Raw genomic sequence first — 19232 nt, forward strand, 5'->3', positions numbered from 1 at the left:
TCACCCAATGGTAGAATCAAATCTGCATCCCTGGTGCTGTGAGGCAGCACTGCTAACCAGTGAGCCACTGTGCCAAACACCTTGTGGGACCTTGATGTACACTAGTTGTTTGCTGAATTTGCTTGTATGACAGTGAGTGCACTTCATTTGGAATTGATTGGCAGTAAATCACTTAGGGACTTGCTGAGGATATTAGGGGCTATATAAATGTTTTTCTCTAAACTGTGATATCGCATTTGCCAAATTGAGTTCCAGTGAAGAGTTAGTTTGTGTTGCAGTTGGTTTGGGTCGCAGAGTGATGCCAAAATTCATTTTGTGTACAAGCTGAAGCCAGCACAAAGACCCTCGGGTGAAACCCCCCCAGCAGTTGTTTCTCTCTCTAATTGGAGAGCAGCTATATGGTCCTTCATGACTATGGTGACTTGCAGTTTTTTTGCAAATGGTCTCTATGCAATTGGTTCAAGTTCAAATCAGCTGGGTGTTAATCACAGTGGCTGAGGAGAAAGGTTTTTTAAACATCACTTTTAATCTTTTTAGTGCAACAATCATTCCATTAATGCAGATCCTGATAAACAATGAGGAGTCGTTCCAAAGGAGAGTCAGAATGGACTCGAAACATTACCACGGTTTTTCTCTCCACAAATACTGCCAGACCTGTTGAGTTTCTCCAGCAGGTTCTGTTTTTGTTTCTGGTTTATGTAGTGCCTTTACAACCCAAGGATAACTCAGATATTTTAGAGCCAACTCAGTACTCTTGCAATATGTACTTGGACAATACATCACACTTGAAAAATAGACCCTCAGTTAGAAATGCATTGCTAATCAATAGCTCTGATGCATTTATTTGCAGAAATTGGGCATCAATGAAGCTTTGTTTAAAATATGGATCATTAGAAAATGGTATTACACTGTTAAATGTGAAGGAACAGGGCAAACATTTACAAATGTCCTAATGATGGAGGATTGCTGCTTTTTTTTCTTTTGCTTCCTGCCACTTTAGCAAGCATTTGAGTTTGTGTGTCAGAGTATTGGAGTGTGTGTTTGTGTGTGTGTGTGTGCGTTTATGTATTTGCATGTGTCTATGTCGATGTCCAACTGTGTGTCTGTGAGTGTATGTGTGCCTGTGATGTCTGTATGTGTATTTTCATGTGTGTGTGCCTATGATTGTGGGCACATGTGTGTGCCGCTCAGTGTCTGTGTCTGTGTGTCTGTGTGTCTGTGTGTCTGTGTGTGTGTCTCTATGTGTGTCTCTTTGTGTGAGTCTCTGCGTGTGTGTATCTCTGCATATGTGTGTTTCTGTGTGTGTCACTGTGTGTCTCTGCATGTACATGTCTCGGTATGTGTGTCTCTGTATGTGCGTGTCTCTGCATGTGTGTATCTCTGCATATGCGTGTTTCTGTGTGTGTCTCTGTGTGTCACTGTGTGTGTGTCTCTGTGGGTGGTCTCCTTGCGTGTGCAAGTCTCTATACATGCGTGTCTCTGAGTGCGCGTGTCTGTGTGTGTGTCTGCATGTGCATGTTTCTGCGTGTGTGTCTCTGTGTGAGTCTCTGTGAGTGTGTCTCTGTGGGTGTCTCTCTGCGTGTGCGAGTCTCTGTGCGTGCATGTCTCTATGTATGCATGGCCCTGCAGGTGCGTGTCCCTGTATGTGTGTCCTTGCATGTGTATGTCTCTGTGTGTGTATATGTCTCTGCATATGTGTATCTCTGTGTGTGCATGCCTCTGTTTGTGTGTATGTCTGTATATGCATGTCTCTGTGTGTGCATGTCTCTGTATGTGCGCGCCTCTGCGTGTGCATGTTTCTATGTGTGTCTCTGCATGTGCCTGTCTCTGTGTGTGCGCGTGTCTGTATGTGTCTCTGTGTGTTTGCCTCTGTGTATGTGCGTGTCTCTGCATGGGCGTGTCTTTGCGTGTGCATGTCTCTGTGCGTGTCTCTGTGTGTGTCTCTGCATGTGTGTGTCTCTGCGCTTGTGTGTCTCTGCATGTGGTGTCTCTGCATGTGCGTGTCTTGGCTTGTGGGTGTCTCTGTATGAGTGTGTCTCTCTGTGTGCGTGTCTTTGAGTGTGCATGTCTGTGTGTGTACCTCTGCATGTGTGTGTGTCTTTGCATGTGTGTGTCTGTGTGTGTCTCTCTGCATGTGTGTGTCTCTGTGTGTGCATGTCTGTGTGTGTGTGTGTCTCTGTGTGTGTCTCTGTGCATGTGTGTCTCTGCATGTGCGTGTTTTTGTGTGTGTGCCTCTGCATGTGCGTGTCTCTGCATGAGTGAGTGTCTCCGTGTGTGTGTCTCTGCATGAGCGTGTTTCTGTGTGTGTCCCTGTGTATGCGTCTCTGCTTGTGCGTGTATCTCCTGTGTATCTCTGTAAGTGCATGTGCATGTCACTGCGTGTGTGTCTGTGTGCATCCCTCTGCATGTGCATGTCTGTGCGCGCACATGTCTGTGTGTGTGTCTCTGTGTATGTCTGTGTGTGTCTCTGCGTGTGTGGGTGTCTGCGTGTGGGTGTCTCCGCGTGCGTGTCTCTGCATGTGCGTGTCTCTGTGTGTGTGTCTCACATTTGTGTGTGTCTCTGCGTGTGGGTATCTCCATGTACGTGTATACGTGTCTCTGTGTGTGTCAATGTGTGTGTGTGTCTCTGCTTGTGCGTGCCTTTGTGTGCGCATGTCGCCATGTGTGTGTGTCTCTGTGTGTGTCTCTGCATGTGCATGTTTCTGCGTATGCGTGTGCGTGTCTCTGTGTGTGCGTCTCTGTGTTTGCATGTCTCTGTGTGTCTCTTTATGTGCGTATCTGCGTGTGCATATCTCTGCGTGTGCGTGTCTCTGTGGTGTGTGTCTCTGCATGTGCGTATCTCTGAGTGTGTGTCTCTGTGTGCGCGAGTCTCTGCGTGTGTGTCTCTGCATGTGCGTTTCTGTGTGCGTGTCTTTGCAAGTGCGTGTCTGTGTGCGTGTCTCTGCGTGTGTGTCTGTGTGTGCATGTCTGTGCATGTCTGTGCATATGTGCGCATATCTGCATGTCTCTGCGTATGCATGCCTCTGCGTGTGTGTGTGTCTCTGCATGTGCATGTCTGTGTGTATGTCTGCATGTGCATGTTTCTGTGTGTGTGTCTCTGTATGTGCGTCTGTGTGAGTGACTGTGTGTGCGTTATTGTGTGTGCATGTCTCTGCGTATGTGTGTCTGTCACTGCGTATGTGTCTCTGCATGTGAATCTCTGTGTGCGTATCTTTGCAAGTGCGTGTCTGTATGCGTATCTCTGTGTGTTGTGTCTGTGTGCATGTCTCTGTGTGTCTCTGCATGAGTGTGTCTCTGTGTATGTGTATCTCTGTATGTGTCTCTGCATGTGCGTTTCTCTGCATGAGTGTCTCTCTGTGTGTGCGTATCTCTGTGTGTGTCTCTGCATGTGTGTGTCTTTGCATGTGCGTGTCTCTGTGTGTGCATATCCCTGTGTGTGCGTGTCTCTGTATGTGCATGTGTCTGTGTGTGTGTCTGCATGTGCATGTTTCTGCATGTGTGTGTCTTTGTGTGTGTGTGTGTCTGTGTGTATGTGTCTCTGTGTGTGTGTCTCTGTTTGTGCGTGTCTCTGAATATGTGTGTCTCTGATTGTGTGTGTCTCTTCATGTGCGTATCTGCGTGTGCGTGTCTCTGTGTGTGTGTCTTTGTGTGTGTGTGTCTGTGTGTATGCGTGTCTCTGAATATGTGTGGCTCTGCATGTGTGTATCTCTTTATGTGCGTATCTGCGTGTGCATGTCTCTGCATGTGTGTATCTCTGAGTGTGTGTCTCTGTGTGTGCGAGTCTCTGCGTGTGTGTCTCTGCGTGTGAGTCTCTGTGTGCGTGTCTTTGCAAGTGCGTGTCTGTGTGCGTGTCTCTGCGTGTGTGTGTCTGTGTGTGCATGTCTGTGTGTGTGTGTCTCTGCTTGAGTGTGTCTCTGTGTGTGTGTATCTCTGTGTGTGTCTCTGCATATGTGTGTGTCTCTGTGTGTGCAGGTTCCTGTGTGTGCGTGCCTCTGTGTGCATGTCTCTGCATGTGCATGTGTGTCTGTGTGTGTGTCTGCATGTGCATGTCTCTGTATGTGTGTGTCTTTGTGTGTGTATGTATGTCTGTATGTATGTGTCTCTGTGTGTATGTCTCTGTGCGTGTCTCTGAATGTGTGTGTCTCTGCATGTGTGTGTCTCTTCATGTGCGTATCTGCGTGTGCGTGTCTCTGTGTGTGTGTCTCTGTGTGTGTGTGTCTCTGTTTGTGCATCTCTGTGCATGTCTCTGCATGGCGTGTCTCTGTGTGTGTGTGTGTCTGTGTGTGTGTCCTTCCGTGTGCGTGTTTCTGCATGCATGTGTATCTGTGTGCGCATGTCTCTGTGTGTGTGTGTCTCTGTGTGTGTGTCTCTGTGTATGTGTGTCTCTGCGTGTGTGTGTCTCTGCGTCCTTGTGGCTGGGTACGCGTGTGAGCTACCTGCTGGAAATGAATAATTTTTCACAAAAGTCACCAGCTCTGATGTACAAAGATATTCGTCACATTAGAAGGTGACCCCCTTGTAACACTACCTTGGTGCAAAGTGGCTAATTTACACACACACACACACACACACACACACACACAAAACACACACCACACACAACACACAACACACACACACACACCACACACACACCAAACACATACACACACAAACACCACACACACACACACACACACACACAAAGGTGCAGAGATGGAGGCAGTCCAGATGCCAGGGAGAAAGATTGAGGCCAGGAGCAGACCAAGTGTCCAACCGCAGAGAATGAAATGGTTTGGACATCGACTGGAAAGGGGCTTGGGGGCGGTCTATGTCATATCCTGGCACTAGGTCATCTACTCGAATCTGCCAATGGGAACATTAACATGCAAAATTAACCAGCCTTGGCGTCTCACACAAAATGTACCATGACCTTAAATTATTATTCAACTGCAAGATTCAGCAAGTAACAGAGGAGCTAACATATTCTGATCTCTCATAGTGCTGTTTGCTTAAAATGACCTCCAAGTTACTTCAAGATTAATTCTTCCCATTTATTCACAATTATCTTGATGGATTTGGAAAGATTTTCATTACAACTTGACTGGAGATAATGATTTGCACCATCCTTCTTTAATGTTGGAGCAGAAGTGAACAGGATTTAAGCACTAAACTTTGCCAGAAACATTAAAGATTGCTTCATTACTCTGACAGATCTCCCATGTGCTGAGATTATCTGATAATGCTCCCACATCATCATCAGTATCTCATTGACAATTCAGACACCACAAGAAAAATGAAATTAGAATTGAAATCAAAGATGAACCAGGAAATGCATCAGTCGTGTTGCACTGCGGTGTTCTAACCAGTCCGTAATAGGAGCTGTTTTTTAAAGCAGGACCAACAGTTTCAGCTCAGACAAGGGAAGAAATAAGTAATTCTGCAGGTCCCTTTAATTTTCCTCCTTTCAGACGAAGATTTGGGAGGTGGTGATGAAACTGGCAGTGTCACTGGGCCTAGAAATCGAGAAGCCCAGATTAATGGTTTGTAGATGTGATGTGGAGGTATTGGACCGGGGTGGGTGAGGTCAGAAGTCACACGACATCAAGTTATAGTCCAACAGGTTGATTTGAAATCACAAGCTTTCAGAGAAAAACAGATGGTGAAATTTGAATTCGACCAAATCTGAAATTAAAAGGATAGCTTAAATTTTTTTTAATTTATGGAAATGGTCATTGCTGATTGGTCCAATGTTTATTGCATGTTCTTAGTTGCCCTTGCAAAGGTGGTGGTGAACTACAAATGGTGACTGTATCACTATTGTCGCTTTGTTGCTAAAAATAGCCACTTGGTTCGCTCATGCCCTTTGTGGAAAGAAATCTGCAATCCTGACCTGGTCTGGCCTAGATGTGACTCCAGGCCCATGGCTATATAATTGACTCTTACCTGTCCCCTGAGGGAGCCGATAACCTCAGGGACAATTAGGGATGGACAGCAAATGCTAACCTTGGTAATGCTGCCCAGATTCCATGTAAGAATAAAGAAACAACGTGCCCTAAGCTTGTAAGGGTGTTGTCTGATTGCCATTTCCAACAAGAAGGCTTTAACATTGGAACAGATGAAGATTTTCACAGGGTGTCAGCCTGGTTTCACATTGAGTGTAACTGTACTCCAGTCTCTGGCCTATCCAAGTCATGCCAAGTTGATAAAGTGTTTCTCTTTGCTTTGTAATTTAGGTTCCCATCCTTGTGAGTCTCGTTAATATTGTAGACAAATCTTGGAGTAATAGAGGAGGGTTACATTTTAGGTACATCACAAAGCCTTTAATCCAAATTGTTTGTGATCTTCCATACTGTCTTTCATGGCAGGTTGAGGTTCTGACTCTGTAGGCAGGTCGTCTTTACAAACAGGTGGCCTCCCGTTCATCTAGACCAGCTTTTCCATGAAGTGGGATTCCTGATGTTTGTTGCTCCATGTTCAGGTACCAGCTCTGCTAGCATGTTTCTGTATTGTGCTCCTGACCATCATAACCACTTGCAATGCCCTGGATAAACTCACTGCCAGCAATCCTTCTGCTGGTATCAGTTAAATGGGGACAGATGTCTGTGAAACCCTCAGCAGAAGTGAAACTCAGTTTTTCAATTAGGCCAGGTTCATTACGTAGATCTCAATAGCTAGATATGTTACTCTTGAATTACATGAGAGTCTTTTGTAAGAGTACTTAAGAGTTTGCATACACTCCTGTTAGCTACATAAACTTAGTACTTAACTGGAACTGAACTAGAAAGTGAATTGGTTAACTCCTCCCACGCACAATGTTTTCTCTGCTGGTAGGTGGAGCTTGTGTCATGATGTCAGTTAATCCTTTCAATATATTAAATGGTGCTTTGCACACCTGCATTTTTCTAATTTTTCACCCGTTTTTCACTCAGCTTCGTAACAATTGTCCTGAAATTCTGTAACTTCTTGCTTCATGCAATTTGCAAGTAATGAAGTTGCTTGGATGAAGAGTTCAGTTGATGTTTTCCCATCATACCACAGGACTCAGCCAAAGACTAACTCACCGGGTCAAAATCCTGGAGCCCCCTTCCTAACATCAGTGTGTATGTCACTACACCCTGAGTGCTGCAGTAATTCAAGGGGGCAGCTCACTGCCACTTTATCAAGAGATAGGTAATAAATGCTGGCCCAGCCAGTGACACCCACATGCCATATATATAAGAATAGAACCTCCACATTCAATTGAGGGATTGAGAGGGTAACTGTCTAAAGACAGCTTCCCCTGGTGGGTATGTCTAGAACTAGAGGTTCAGGGTGAATAGTTGATCACTTTGGATTGAGTTGAGGAAATTTCCTTCACACAGAGGGTGGGGAACTATTTGGAATTCTCTCTGCCAGGGAGCTGGGAATGCTCAGTCAGTGACTCCAGTACATTCAAGATTGGGATTGTCAGAGTTTTGAATGGCAGGAATTGGGAGTGGAATGAGGAAGTGAATTGGGGTCAAAGATCATACTGAATGGTAGGTAGATCTGAGGGGCTGATTGATCGACTCCAGCTCCTGTTTCTCATGTTCAGAGAATGTAAGGAGACTTCAGCCAAACAGAGCACGTTTCACAGCCAATGAAACACAAGCCACCGTTAGATGATTCAGTCTGCTGTTGTCTATAATGTGCTCTGCGCTGAGGTACACAATGTGTTACTCGTTGAACACACTGGGCTGATTTACATGCTCATTCATTTGGCCTGTTAGTGACAGCAGCATGAGACCATTAATAACTCTCATAATTAAGGTAACTGCAGTTTAATGAAACTTCATTCACTTTGGATTTGCAGTTTGGCAATTTAAACTTGGTGCAATGGGAGTATTGAATTAGATTTCTATTCAAGACTGTCACCTCTGAGTGGGCTCCTAAATGAGTTGCTCCAAGATGCAACTATCCATTTCCATTCTCTCAGACTTACCTAGTAGCTCTGTAGGGATAGGAGGAGGCTATTCAAGCCCCTCAAGCCTGATCAGCCATTCAATGAGATCCTGGCTGATCTTGCTTGAACTGCAGCTGTTTTGCTTTTGCAGTGCTGCCTTGGTTCTCATCCATGTTTTTGTAACTTTTAAACTTGGTTTCACCAGTGCCATCTTTGCTAACGTATCATTTCCTGAGTCAATTTCTGTATGTCCCATCCCCAGCAATTATGACGGCAATTCACCCGCTCAGACTAACTTTCCGGAACTCGTGTCAATTTTGCTCATCATTCTTTCCCACTTATTTCATTACCTCTCATAACCTGCACACAGCTACATGTCTGTTTCTTAATTTACCTTGTTCTCCCATCTTTGTAATGTGACAGTGTGACTTGGTATGTTCCTAATATTATAACTGTGATATGAATGCAGATAGTTTTAGCTACAACTCAACAGCACAACAGGATAATGAGTGGAGTGTCTTTTCCAAGCCTTGTTACGTTGTCATTCCCAGTATCATTTTCATTTCTGTTGTCACTCAACAGGCAGAAACTAAATGCCTGGCAGACAAATCTCACAGCAAACAAAGAAATAGGTATCTGCACTCAGAATGAGATGAGTTGGTGGCTTTTATCTTGCCCACAGCCAATGGCAGCAGTTTTCACCTACTATTGACTCCATTGACAAAACCCTCCTTCAGGTCTTTAACACCACACCCAAGTATCCTGTTGTGTTTGTTGGACACCCATCTCCAACTGCCCTTAAATATGAGCTCATCCAACACACTGCTGCTGCTAGTCTCCTAGGTCACAGAATGCCCCATTCTTTTATCACCCCTGTGCCTGCTGACTAATCAGGTCATTGCGAATCTCTCCATATTTTCATTCTTCCCTCTTTCTGTGATCTCCTGTTGTCCTACAACCTTCTGCATCCCCTACATTTCATTTCTCCAATTCTGACCTTTTGCATTTCTTATGGTGTTCATCGCTCCAACAGTGACAGAGCTAATGGGATGCTGAGCTCTTCCTAACTCTCTTCACCTCGCTTTTATTGTGTTTTGTCTCATGGTCAGTGCACCTTTAAGAGACATGCTCACAATATCAGAACTGTATCCTCACATGTGACCCAAGGTTTTAAAGGTCTCATTGAGGATCACTTGAAGCATATTATTCTGGAAGAAATAAGCTGCACTGTGTAACTTAATGATTTAATTTTAGCCCAGACAATGATGTACCTGCAAATGTAATATTTGCATGTTGTATGGGTGGCCTGCTGGCATAGTGGTTAGCACTGCTGCCTCACAGCGCTAGAGACCCGGGTTCAATTCCTGCCTCAGGCAACTGTCTGTGTGGAGTTTGCACATTCTCCCTGTGTCTGCGTGGGTTTCCTCCGGGTGCTCCGGCAAAAATGTGCAGGTTAGGTGAATTGGCCATGGAAAATTGCCCGTAGTGTTAGGTGAAGGGGTAAATGTAGGGGAATGGGTGTGGACTTGTTCGGCCGAAGGACCTGTTTCCACACTGTAAGTAATCTAATCTAATCTAATATAATCCCTACAGTGTGGGAGCAGGCCATTCAACCCATCAAGTCCATACCAACCTACGAAACAGCATCCCACCTAGACCCAATCCCCAAGCCTATCCCTGTAATGCTGCATTTCCCATGGCCAATCCACCTAATCTGCACATCTTTGGACAGTAGGAGGAAACCTGTGCGGGGAGAATGTGCAAACTCCACACAGGCAGTTGCCTGAGGGGAGAATCAAACCTGGGTCCCTGGTGCTACGAGTCAGCAGTGCTAACCACTGAGCCACCATGCCAGTCAAAGGGCTCGTGGGATGAAGGGGCAATGTTTCTTTCTGAGTCAGAGGCCCAGGTTCAAGACCCACCTGGCCCAGAGGCATGTGAGAACACCTCTGAGCAGGGTGATTAAAAGTATCTATACAGTAGCTAGTTGTAATAAGCACCAATTGGATCCTTGAATACCATGTTATACATACTTAGTTTCTTATATAGTGAGGGATAATGTAAACATTGCAGCTTCGGGTGAAATACCTTGCTGAAAGCAAAACTGACATCATTCTCCATTTTTTGAACCAAGTGTTAAAACGGACCTCCTGGTCCAAGATTTTAGCCATCTATTCAATTGTCTCCTTTGGTGCTTCAGAGCTGGAATTTCAGGTAATTGTTCCTGTGAAGTGCATTGGAATAGTTTATTCTGGTAAATTGTTGTTGCAATAATAGAAAAAAACATTAACAGAGAACATTTGGCACCAGCCTGAGTCATTTTGGCAACAAGTAATTTTGCTATGAGAATGTTGTGGTTCTGTTCGCCAAGCTGGGAATTTGTGTTGCAGACGTTTCGTCCCCTGTCTAGGTGACATCCTCAGTGCTTGGGAGCCTCCTGTGAAGCGCTTCTGTGATCTTTCCTCCGGCATTTATAGTGATACTACAAATGCCGGAGGAAAGATCACAGAAGCACTTCACAGGAGGCTCCCAAGCACTGAGGATGTCACCTAGACAGGGGACGAAACGTCTGCAACACAAATTCCCAGCTCGGCGAACAGAACCACAACAACGAGCACCCGAGCTACAAATCTTCTCACAAACTTTGCTATGAGAATGCTCTGATACATCTGATTTGCTGGCACTCTTAAATATGGATAATGAGTGAAGCTGACTTGGCAGTGAAATGTTTGCTTACACAGTTTGACTTAAATTGTGGAAACATTTCCAACAGTTGCCAATCTCTGTGATGTCTGCATGTTTCATTTCAGGCAGCTATGATCATCCTATGTCAATGCAAAAAAGCTCCAAATTCTGACAGTTTATGAATCATTTTCGTTTTGTTTTGATCATCTTCCTTCAGTGGACCAGTCGGTTTATAGATAATATAGCTGAAAAATAAGCATGAAAATGTTTATGACAAAAGGAAATTGTCCTTGTATTTCAAAGTGTGATCTGGTAAATGGTAATACCCAACAAATCAGCTTAGACGAGATTCAGAAAGGATGAAAGGGCTGACCTCCTGAACTGTGCTTTGATGTACATTTGTGAATCTGCAGATTAACTATAATTAGAATCAGGTTTATCCTCTGTGTAACAGCTACCTAACCTAAATTTGCAATCTGTGACTCCTGGCTTACACTGTCCTGATTCAACATTGCAATACTCTCGTTCCAATCTTGAAGTCACTCTGATGATTGAAATGCAAATTTGAGAATTGGCTTTCGACATTAAGATCAATGCTTTGTTGCACTTCAATTTCCCAGTTGTACAGACATTGGTGAGGCCTCTTTTGGAACACTGTATTCAGTTCTGGGCACTGAGTTATAGGAAGGATATTATTAAGCTGGAGAGGGTTCAGAAGAGATTTATCAAGATGCTGCCGAATATGGAAGATTTGAATTATAAAGAAGGGCTGGATAGGCTGAGATATTTTTCAGAGCTGAAAATGTGTTGCTGGAAAAGTGCAGCAGGTCAGGCAGCATCCAAGGAACAGGAGAGTCGACGTTTCAGGCATAAGCCCTTCTTCAGGATATTTTTCACTCAAGCGTAGGGGGTTGAGAGGTGATTTTATCGAAGTTTATAAAATAATGAGGAGGATAGATAGACTTAATGGTAGTTGCTTTTTTTTCCCTAGGATGGGGGCTTTCAAGACTAGGGTGCACAATTTTAGGGTGAGAGGAGAGAGATTTAAAAAAGACATGGGGGGGGGGGGGGCTAATTGTTTACACAGAGGGTGGTTCGTGTGTGGAATGACCTTCCTGAGGAAGTGGTGGATGTGGGTACAATTACAATGTTTAATAGACATTTGGATAAGTTCATGAATAGGAACGGATTGGAGGGATATAGGCCAAGTGCAGGGAGGTGGGACAAGTTTAGTTCGGGATAATGCTCGGCATGGACTGGTTGGAACGAAAGGTCTGTTTCTGTTCTGTATGAATCGATGGCTCTGTGACTATGATTGGCCTGAGAATTGGGAATGCTTCAATCTTGGTTCATTAAACTCCATATTTTACTCTCTGATTTGCCACCCCACCCTTCGGAAACTCAAATTCATCCAAACCTCTGATCCAAATTCACACTGAGTTGTTCACCCATCGACTCTGTGTTCACTAGCCCCTGGTCAATCAACACTTAAAGAGTAAAAATTTCAAGTACTTTTTAAAAGAGCAAAATATCATGAATGATGAAAATTTAATCAAAAAACAGAAAGTGCTAGAGAAACCAACCAGATTGACAGTATCTGTGGAGAAAGGAAAGAATGAATGTTTCAGTCCAAAGAGTCTTCTTCCGATCTGTTCAGCTCCAGGCAGTGTTTAAACTCTACCTGACACTTTTCCCACTCATCATTATTTTACTTTGTCAGACATAGGAGTGGAAGGTGGTCACTCAGCCCATCGAGTGTGCTCTAGCATTCAATGAGATCATGGCTGATCTGATAATCCTGAACTCCACTTTCTTGGCTTTTCCAATAACTCTTGACTCCTTTACCGATTATAAATCCATCTGTCTCAGCCTTGAGTATTCTTAATGACACTGTCTCAATAACTCTCGACAACAACAGCTAAAGAGTACCACACTTTCACCATTCTCTCGGAGAAAGAAAACCCATCTCACATCTGTCTTAAATCAACCTAATGAGCTTTCTCTGGATTGCCTTCAATGTCAGTATATATTTCCTCAGCTAAGGGGACTAAAACTGTTCACAGTATTCCACATATGGTCTAACTAGTATCTTGTATAGTTTTAGCAAAACCTCCCTACTTTTATACTCTATTCCCTTTGAAATAAGGGCCAACATTTCACTTACCTTCCTTATTACCTGCTGAACTTGGGTTCTCTCTCATTTCTGTTGCTTTCTGTAGTCTTTTCCCACATTGTATTCCATCTCGCTTAACCTATCCCTATCCCCTTTGTAGACTGATTTGGAGATGCTGGTGTTGGACTGGAGTATACAAAGTTAAAAATCACACATCACCATGCACCTGATGAAGGACCAGCGCTCTGAAAGCTAGTGTTTCCAATTAAACCTGTTGGACTATAACCTGATGTTGTGTGATTTTTATCTTTGCAGACTGTTTGCGTCAGGTGAAGATATCATGTTCCTTTTTCCCACATGCACTTATCTGACTTCCCCTTAACTGAACTAACCAGTCTCTCGGTTGCCAGAGACGAGAGCTACAGTCTGGGCCATCTCAATGTTTCCGGTTGGGAGTGTAGAGCCAAGGGGCACTCTTAAAAAATTATGGGCAACCCAATTAGGCTGAAGATAAGGAGGATCTCTTCCTTTCAGAGTGTGCGTAAAGTCTGTGGAATTGTCTTCCCCAGCCAGCAGTGAAGACTGGGTTATTGAATATATTCAAGGCTGACTTAGACAGGTCTTTGATGGTCAAGGGAGTTGAGGGTTGGGCAGATGAGAAAGTGGAGTGGAGAGAACATCCAGAGCAACCGTGGTCTTATTGAATAGCAGCACAGACCAGAGGGGGCCTGACCGCTGCTGCCCACTCTCCTGTTCTTGTGGGTACATTCTCTCACTTCTGGTATCATTCTAGTAAAACATTTTTGCACCTTTGCCAGTGACTCTATCTTCTTGTTATGATATGGAGACCCATAATGTTTACAATCCTCCAAACATGATACAACCTTTACAACTCCCTGTTATTGATTTTTATTTAATTCACTGTTGGGATGTGGGTGTCGCTGGTTGGGCCAGTATTTACTGCCCGTCCCTAGTTGCCCCTTGAGAAGGTGCTGGTGAGCTGTCTTCTTGAACCATTGCAGACAATGTCCAGTAGGTTGACCCACAATGCCCTCAGGGAGGGAAGGCCATGATTTTGAAGGTGACAGTGAAGGAACTGCGAAATAAGTCAGGATGGTGAGTGGCTTGGAGGGAAGCTTGCAGGGATTTGATGTTCCCATGTATCTGCTGCACTTCTAGATGTAAGTGTTTGTGGTTTTGGAAGGTGCTGTCTGAGAATCTTTGGTGAATTTCTAATTTCTAATCAATCCACTCAGAGATGTAATGACGCACCTGTGAAGCAGGTGGGACTTGAACTTATATTTCTTAGGTAAAAACAATGACTGCAGATGCTGGAAACCAGATTTTGGATCAGTGGTGCTGGAAGAGCCCAGCAGTTCAGGCAGCATCCGAGGAGCAGCAAAATCGACGTTTCGGGCAAAAGCCCTTCATCAGGTATACAGGCAGAGAGCCTGAAGCGTGGAGAGATAAGCTAGAGGAGGGTGGGGGTGGGGAGAAAGTAGTATGGAGTACAATAGGTGAGTGGGGGAGGGGATGAAGGTGATAGGTCAGGGAGGAGGGTGGAGTGGATAGGTGGAAAAGAAGTTAGGCAGGTAGGACAAGTCATGGGGACAGTGCTGAGCTGGAATTTTGGAACTAGGCTGAGGTGGGCGAAGGGGAAATGTGGAAACTGTTGAAGTCCAAATTGATGCCCTGGGGTTGAAGTGTTCCGAGGCCGTTCTTCCTCCAGGCGCCTGGTGGTGAGGGAGCGGCGGTGAAGGAGGCCCAGGGCCTCCATGTCCTCGGCAGAGTAGGAGGGGGAGTTGAAATGTTGGGCCACAGGGCGGTGTGGTTGATTGGTGCGGGTGTCCCAGAGATGTTCCCTAAAGCGCTCTGCTATGAGGCGTCCAGCCTCCCCAATGTAGAGGAGACCGCATCGGGAGCAACAGATACAATAAATGATATTAGTGGATGTGCAGGTAAAACTTTGATGGATGTGGAAGGCTCCTTTAGGGCCTTGGATGGAAGTGAGGGAGGAGATGTGAGGGCAGGTTTTACAGTTCCTGCGGTGGCAGGGGAAGGTGCCAGGATGGGAGAGTGGATTGTAGGGAGGGGCATGGACCTAACCAGGTAGTCACGGAGGGAACGGTCTTTGCGGAAGGCAGAAAGGGGTGGGGAGGGAAATATATCCCTGGTGGTGGGGTCTTTTTGGAGGTGGCAGAAATGTCAGCGGATGATTTGGTTTATGCGAAGGTTGGTAGGGTGGAAGGTGAGCACCAGGGGCATTCTGTCCTTGTTGCGGTTGGAGGGGTGGGGTCTGAGGGCGGAGGTGCGGGATGTGGACGAGATGCGTTGGAGGGCATCTTTAACCACGTGGGAAGGGAAATTGCGGTCTCTAAAGAAGGAGGCCATCTGTTGTATTCTGTGGTGGAACTGGTCCTCCTGGGAGCAGATACGGCAGAGGCGGAGGAATTGGGAATATGGGATGGCATTTTTGCAAGAGGTAGGGTGGGAAGAGGTGTAATCCAGGTAGCTGTGGGAGTCGGTGGGTTTGTAAAATATGTCAGTGTCAAGTCGGTCGTCATTAATGGAGATGGAGAGGTCCAGGAAGGGGAGGGAGGTGTCAGAGATGGTCCAGGTAAATTTAAGGTCAGGGTGGAATGTGTTGGTGAAGTTGATGAATTGCTCAACCTCCTCGCGGGAGCATGAGGTGGCGCCAATGCAGTCATCAATGTAGCGGAGGAAGAGGTGGGGAGTGGTGCTGGTGTAATTATGGAAGATCGACTGTTTTACGTAGCCAACAAAGAGACTGGCATAGCTGGGGCCCATACGTGTGCCCATGGCTACCCCTTTGGTCTGGAGGAAGTGGGAGGATTCAAGGAGAAATTGTTAAGGGTGAGGACCAGTTCGGCCAAACGAATGAGTGTCGGTGGAAGGGTACTGTTGGGGACGTCGGGAGAGGAAAAATCGGAGGGCTTGGAGGCCGTGGTCATGGCGGATGGAGGTGTAGAGCGTTTGGATATCCATGATGAAGATGAGGTGTTGGTGGCTGGGGAAACGAAAGTCTTGGAGGAGGTGGAGGGCGTGGGTGGTATCTCGAATTTATGTGGGGAATTCCTGGATTGGGGGAATAGGACAGTGTCGAGGTAGGTAGAGATGAGTTCAGTGGGGCAGGAGCATGCTGAGACAATGGGTCAGCCAGGGTGGTCAGGCTTGTGGATCTTGGGAAGGAGGTAGAACCGGGCAGTGCGGGGTTCCCGGACTATGAGGTTGGAAGCTGTGGGTGGGAGATCTCCTGAGGTGATGAGGTTCTGTATGGACTGGGAGATGATGGTTTGGTGATGGGGGTTGGGGTCATGGTCGAGGGGGCGGTAGGAAGAGGTGTCCTCGAGTTGGCGTTTGGCTTTAGCGGTGTAGAGGCCAGTGCGCCAGACTACCACTGCGCCCCCTTTATCCACTGGCTTGATGGTGAGGTTGGGATTGGAGCAGAGGGATTGGAGGGCTGCGCGTTGTGACGGTGAGAGGTTGGAGTGGGGGAGGGAGTAAACAGGTTGAGGCGGTTAATGTCCCGGTGGCAGTTGGAAATGAAGAGGTCGAGGGCATGTAATAGGCCATTGCGGGGTGTATAGGTGGATGTAGTGTGTTGGAGGTGGGCGAAGGGGTCCTCGGAAGGTGGGCGAGAGTCCTGATTGTGAAAGTAAGCTCGGAAGCGGAAGAAGTGTTCGACGTCACGCCGTGTATTAAATTCATTGATGCGTGGACTGAGGGGGATGAAGGTGAGTCCTTTGCTGAGGACTGATCGTTCGTCCTCAGTGAGGGGAAGGTTTCTTAGCTTATACGTAAGAATGCTACCACTGCACCACAAGAGCCCGCGATATGAAAGCAGCTTGAATATGATGGTATGTTTTCCTGCTCTTCAGCCAGTTGAGATGTACCAGGTTGTTCAGCTGGGAACTGACAGAATTCATTCCATTTAACCACCTAAACTTGAATGGCAGCAGCTGAAAGGTTTGAACATGTACTGATCTGGTTTGGAGTCTTAACTGCTGCAGGATAAGCTCAGTTATATTCAAATTCTCACTCTCTGCATGCTGCATAGAATGGGGGTGGGACGTGATTTATCCCTGGACCTAAATGAGCTGTGCCGTCAATTGAGCGAGATGTGATGCTGTGCATTCGGTAGCGTGATCCCTGAGCTGCTTAGCAAGAGCTTAGTGAATAGCTCATTTGGCTTTTCACTAACGCTAACCATTCGTCTTAACTTCTGCTATCATGGGATAATAGCGACTGCTTCCTTCATATCACCTCCACTGCAGACAGCTGACCTACAAATGTCAGTGAATCCATGCAAAACATTCTTCAGGAGGATGACACCTGATCTGAAGGGGTGCAGCAATCAGGAAAGACTCAACAATCCACAGGCTCCTGTTCTCTCAAATGGAGAAGGTAGAGGGACAACCTATTAGAGGGCTTTAAGACTGTGAAAGGCTGTGCGAGTGTAGATTTGAAGAAAGTGTTTTCACTTGTGGGCGAGTACAAAACTTGGGGCCATGCGCTGGCCACCAATAAATCTCCTGGATTAGGAAAAATGTCTGAGAATATAAGAATATGGAAAACAGTATCACAAGGAATAGATGAAGAGAAAATTGTAGCCATGTTTAAAGTGAAACTAAATAGTCATATCCGGGAGAAAGGAATCGAAGCATAAACTGGAAGATTTAGGTGAAGAAGTTTAAATGGACACATACCCCAACACAAGTTAGGAAATTCTTTATTGTATATTTAAGGTAATTCCAAGATGTATTTTAAACATGTGTAGAGATACACTGGGAGAAATTCTATATTCTGTGAATAACATTGCTTTCTTATTGAGAATTCTCATATTAATATTGCAATGTGATAAATCCAATTAGGAATGTAGGTGAAACATCACTACTCAAAGACTGACTTGTTGGACTCACTACCATAAGGAATGGTCGAGGTGAGTGTAATTGATGTGATGCAGAGGAAGCAAATGAGACTAAAAGGATTAGGAGAATATGCTGATGTGTTGAGACAATGAGAGGTCAGATGAGACTTGTGTGAGCTGAAACACAGCATCACTTTGGCTGAATGGTCTGTAAATACTTGGTAATTATTTCATCCATCCAGTCAATGACTGCCAAAGTTCAGCTTTAGGTTCCTGATGTTAGTCAAAGCCACAAAGCAATTCGCTCACCCATGAATTTTAAAGTGGACACACACTAAACTGCAAGCTGCCTTCTTCTGATATAGCGTGTAAATCACCAACTTAACCAGGGCTGCAGATGGTAGTCGATTATACAAAATCAAACTTTGTCCATGGTATGGTAAGTACAATGTAGAAGTGAAGAAATGAAATGGGAATTATAGGAAATCTTTGTGCATATTTCATACTGAGTTTCTTGTCGGTATCCTTGTTTCATGCAATCCGTGTATGCAAGTATCTTATATTTATTAATTTTTGGTTTCCATGATGGTAAACTTTGCTTTCTGTTATCAAGATGTTTTGGCCTGTTTTTTATCTGTTGACATTAAATATTAAAATACCAATGTAATCAGTCACAGTGGGAATTCCCCGTGAAAACTGGTTGTTGCAAACTGTGCCCATTAGATTGCATTGTTGCTCCATAGAATCCTATACCATTCTTTCCTGTGAAATACTCTGATTTGACTTTTTTTATTTATTACTGTCACGTTCTGACATACAATGAAAAATATTGTTTTACGTGCTGACCAAACAAATCATACCTTATATAAATACATCAGAGTAACAGAACAGCATTCAGAATATAGTGTTACAGCTACAGAAAAGGTGCAGAGAAAGATCTATTATATCAGAGGTCCATTCATAAGTCTGATAACAGTGGGGAAGAAGCTGTTCTTGAATCTGTTGGTACGTGTTTCCAAATGTTTGTATCTTCTGCCTGATGGAAGAGGGTGGAAGAGAGTATAACGGGCTGGGAGGGGTATTTGATGATATTGGCTGTTTTCCAGTGGCAGCAGGAAGTGTATATGGAGTCAATGGATGGAAGGCTGGTTTCCGAGATGGACTGGGCTGTGTTCACAACTCTCTGTAATTTGTTGCAGGCTCAGGAAGGGCAGTTGCCATACCAAGCTTTTATACATCGGATAGAATGCTTTCTATGGTGCACCCATAAAAACTGGGAAGAGTCATTGTGATCACGTTGAATTTCCTTAGCCTTCTGAGGAAATCAAAGCATTTGGTGTGCTTTCTTGACTGTAGCGTCAACATGGATGGATCAGGATAGAGTGAGCAATGGCAGGGAATATTACTGATATTAATTCAAATTTCATATACTTAGAAAGAGAACTAATTCTCAGGCTGGTGACCTGTTCTGAAGTGTGATACATTGAGAGAAATTTAATATTATTCCTTGTACTCTTGACACGACTAAAATAAGATGGAATCATCTCATTCACATCATCCATACAAGGAGGACGGCATGAGATTGTTTGCCCAGAAACATGCAAATTTAACATTTTCACAACTTTCTGAGAGGAACTGTATTC

The 19232-nt window shown here is 44.9% G+C and overlaps 1 protein-coding gene and 1 long non-coding RNA gene across 11 annotated transcripts in view; both read left to right on the forward strand.

The window, feature by feature from the left end:
- LOC122541929 (uncharacterized) overlaps positions 1–19232 on the forward strand; it is a 159705-nt gene that overhangs the window by 106399 nt on the left and 34074 nt on the right. For 4 of the 10 annotated variants that reach the window (XR_015754233.1, XR_015754238.1, XR_015754230.1 and 1 more), the window contains exon 1: positions 17476–18028. The exons of 1 other annotated variant lie outside the window; for it this stretch is intronic. This is a non-coding gene — a long non-coding RNA (uncharacterized LOC122541929). 5 more of the 10 variants (XR_015754232.1, XR_015754235.1, XR_015754237.1 and 2 more) reach the window with 5 other exon arrangements.
- On the forward strand, positions 3018–4511 carry LOC148137424 (uncharacterized). The gene is made up of 3 exons (XM_087982341.1): positions 3018–3165; positions 3441–3672; positions 3782–4511. The coding sequence occupies exons 1-3, from the start codon at positions 3018–3020 to the stop codon at positions 4509–4511; spliced, it is 1110 nt and encodes a 369-aa protein (XP_087838467.1).

The sequence above is a fragment of the Chiloscyllium plagiosum genome, unplaced genomic scaffold (genome assembly GCF_037043375.1).
Source record: "Chiloscyllium plagiosum isolate Xiang-an unplaced genomic scaffold, Cpla_swu_hap1 HiC_scaffold_43, whole genome shotgun sequence".
Taxonomy (NCBI): Eukaryota; Metazoa; Chordata; class Chondrichthyes; order Orectolobiformes; family Hemiscylliidae; genus Chiloscyllium; species Chiloscyllium plagiosum.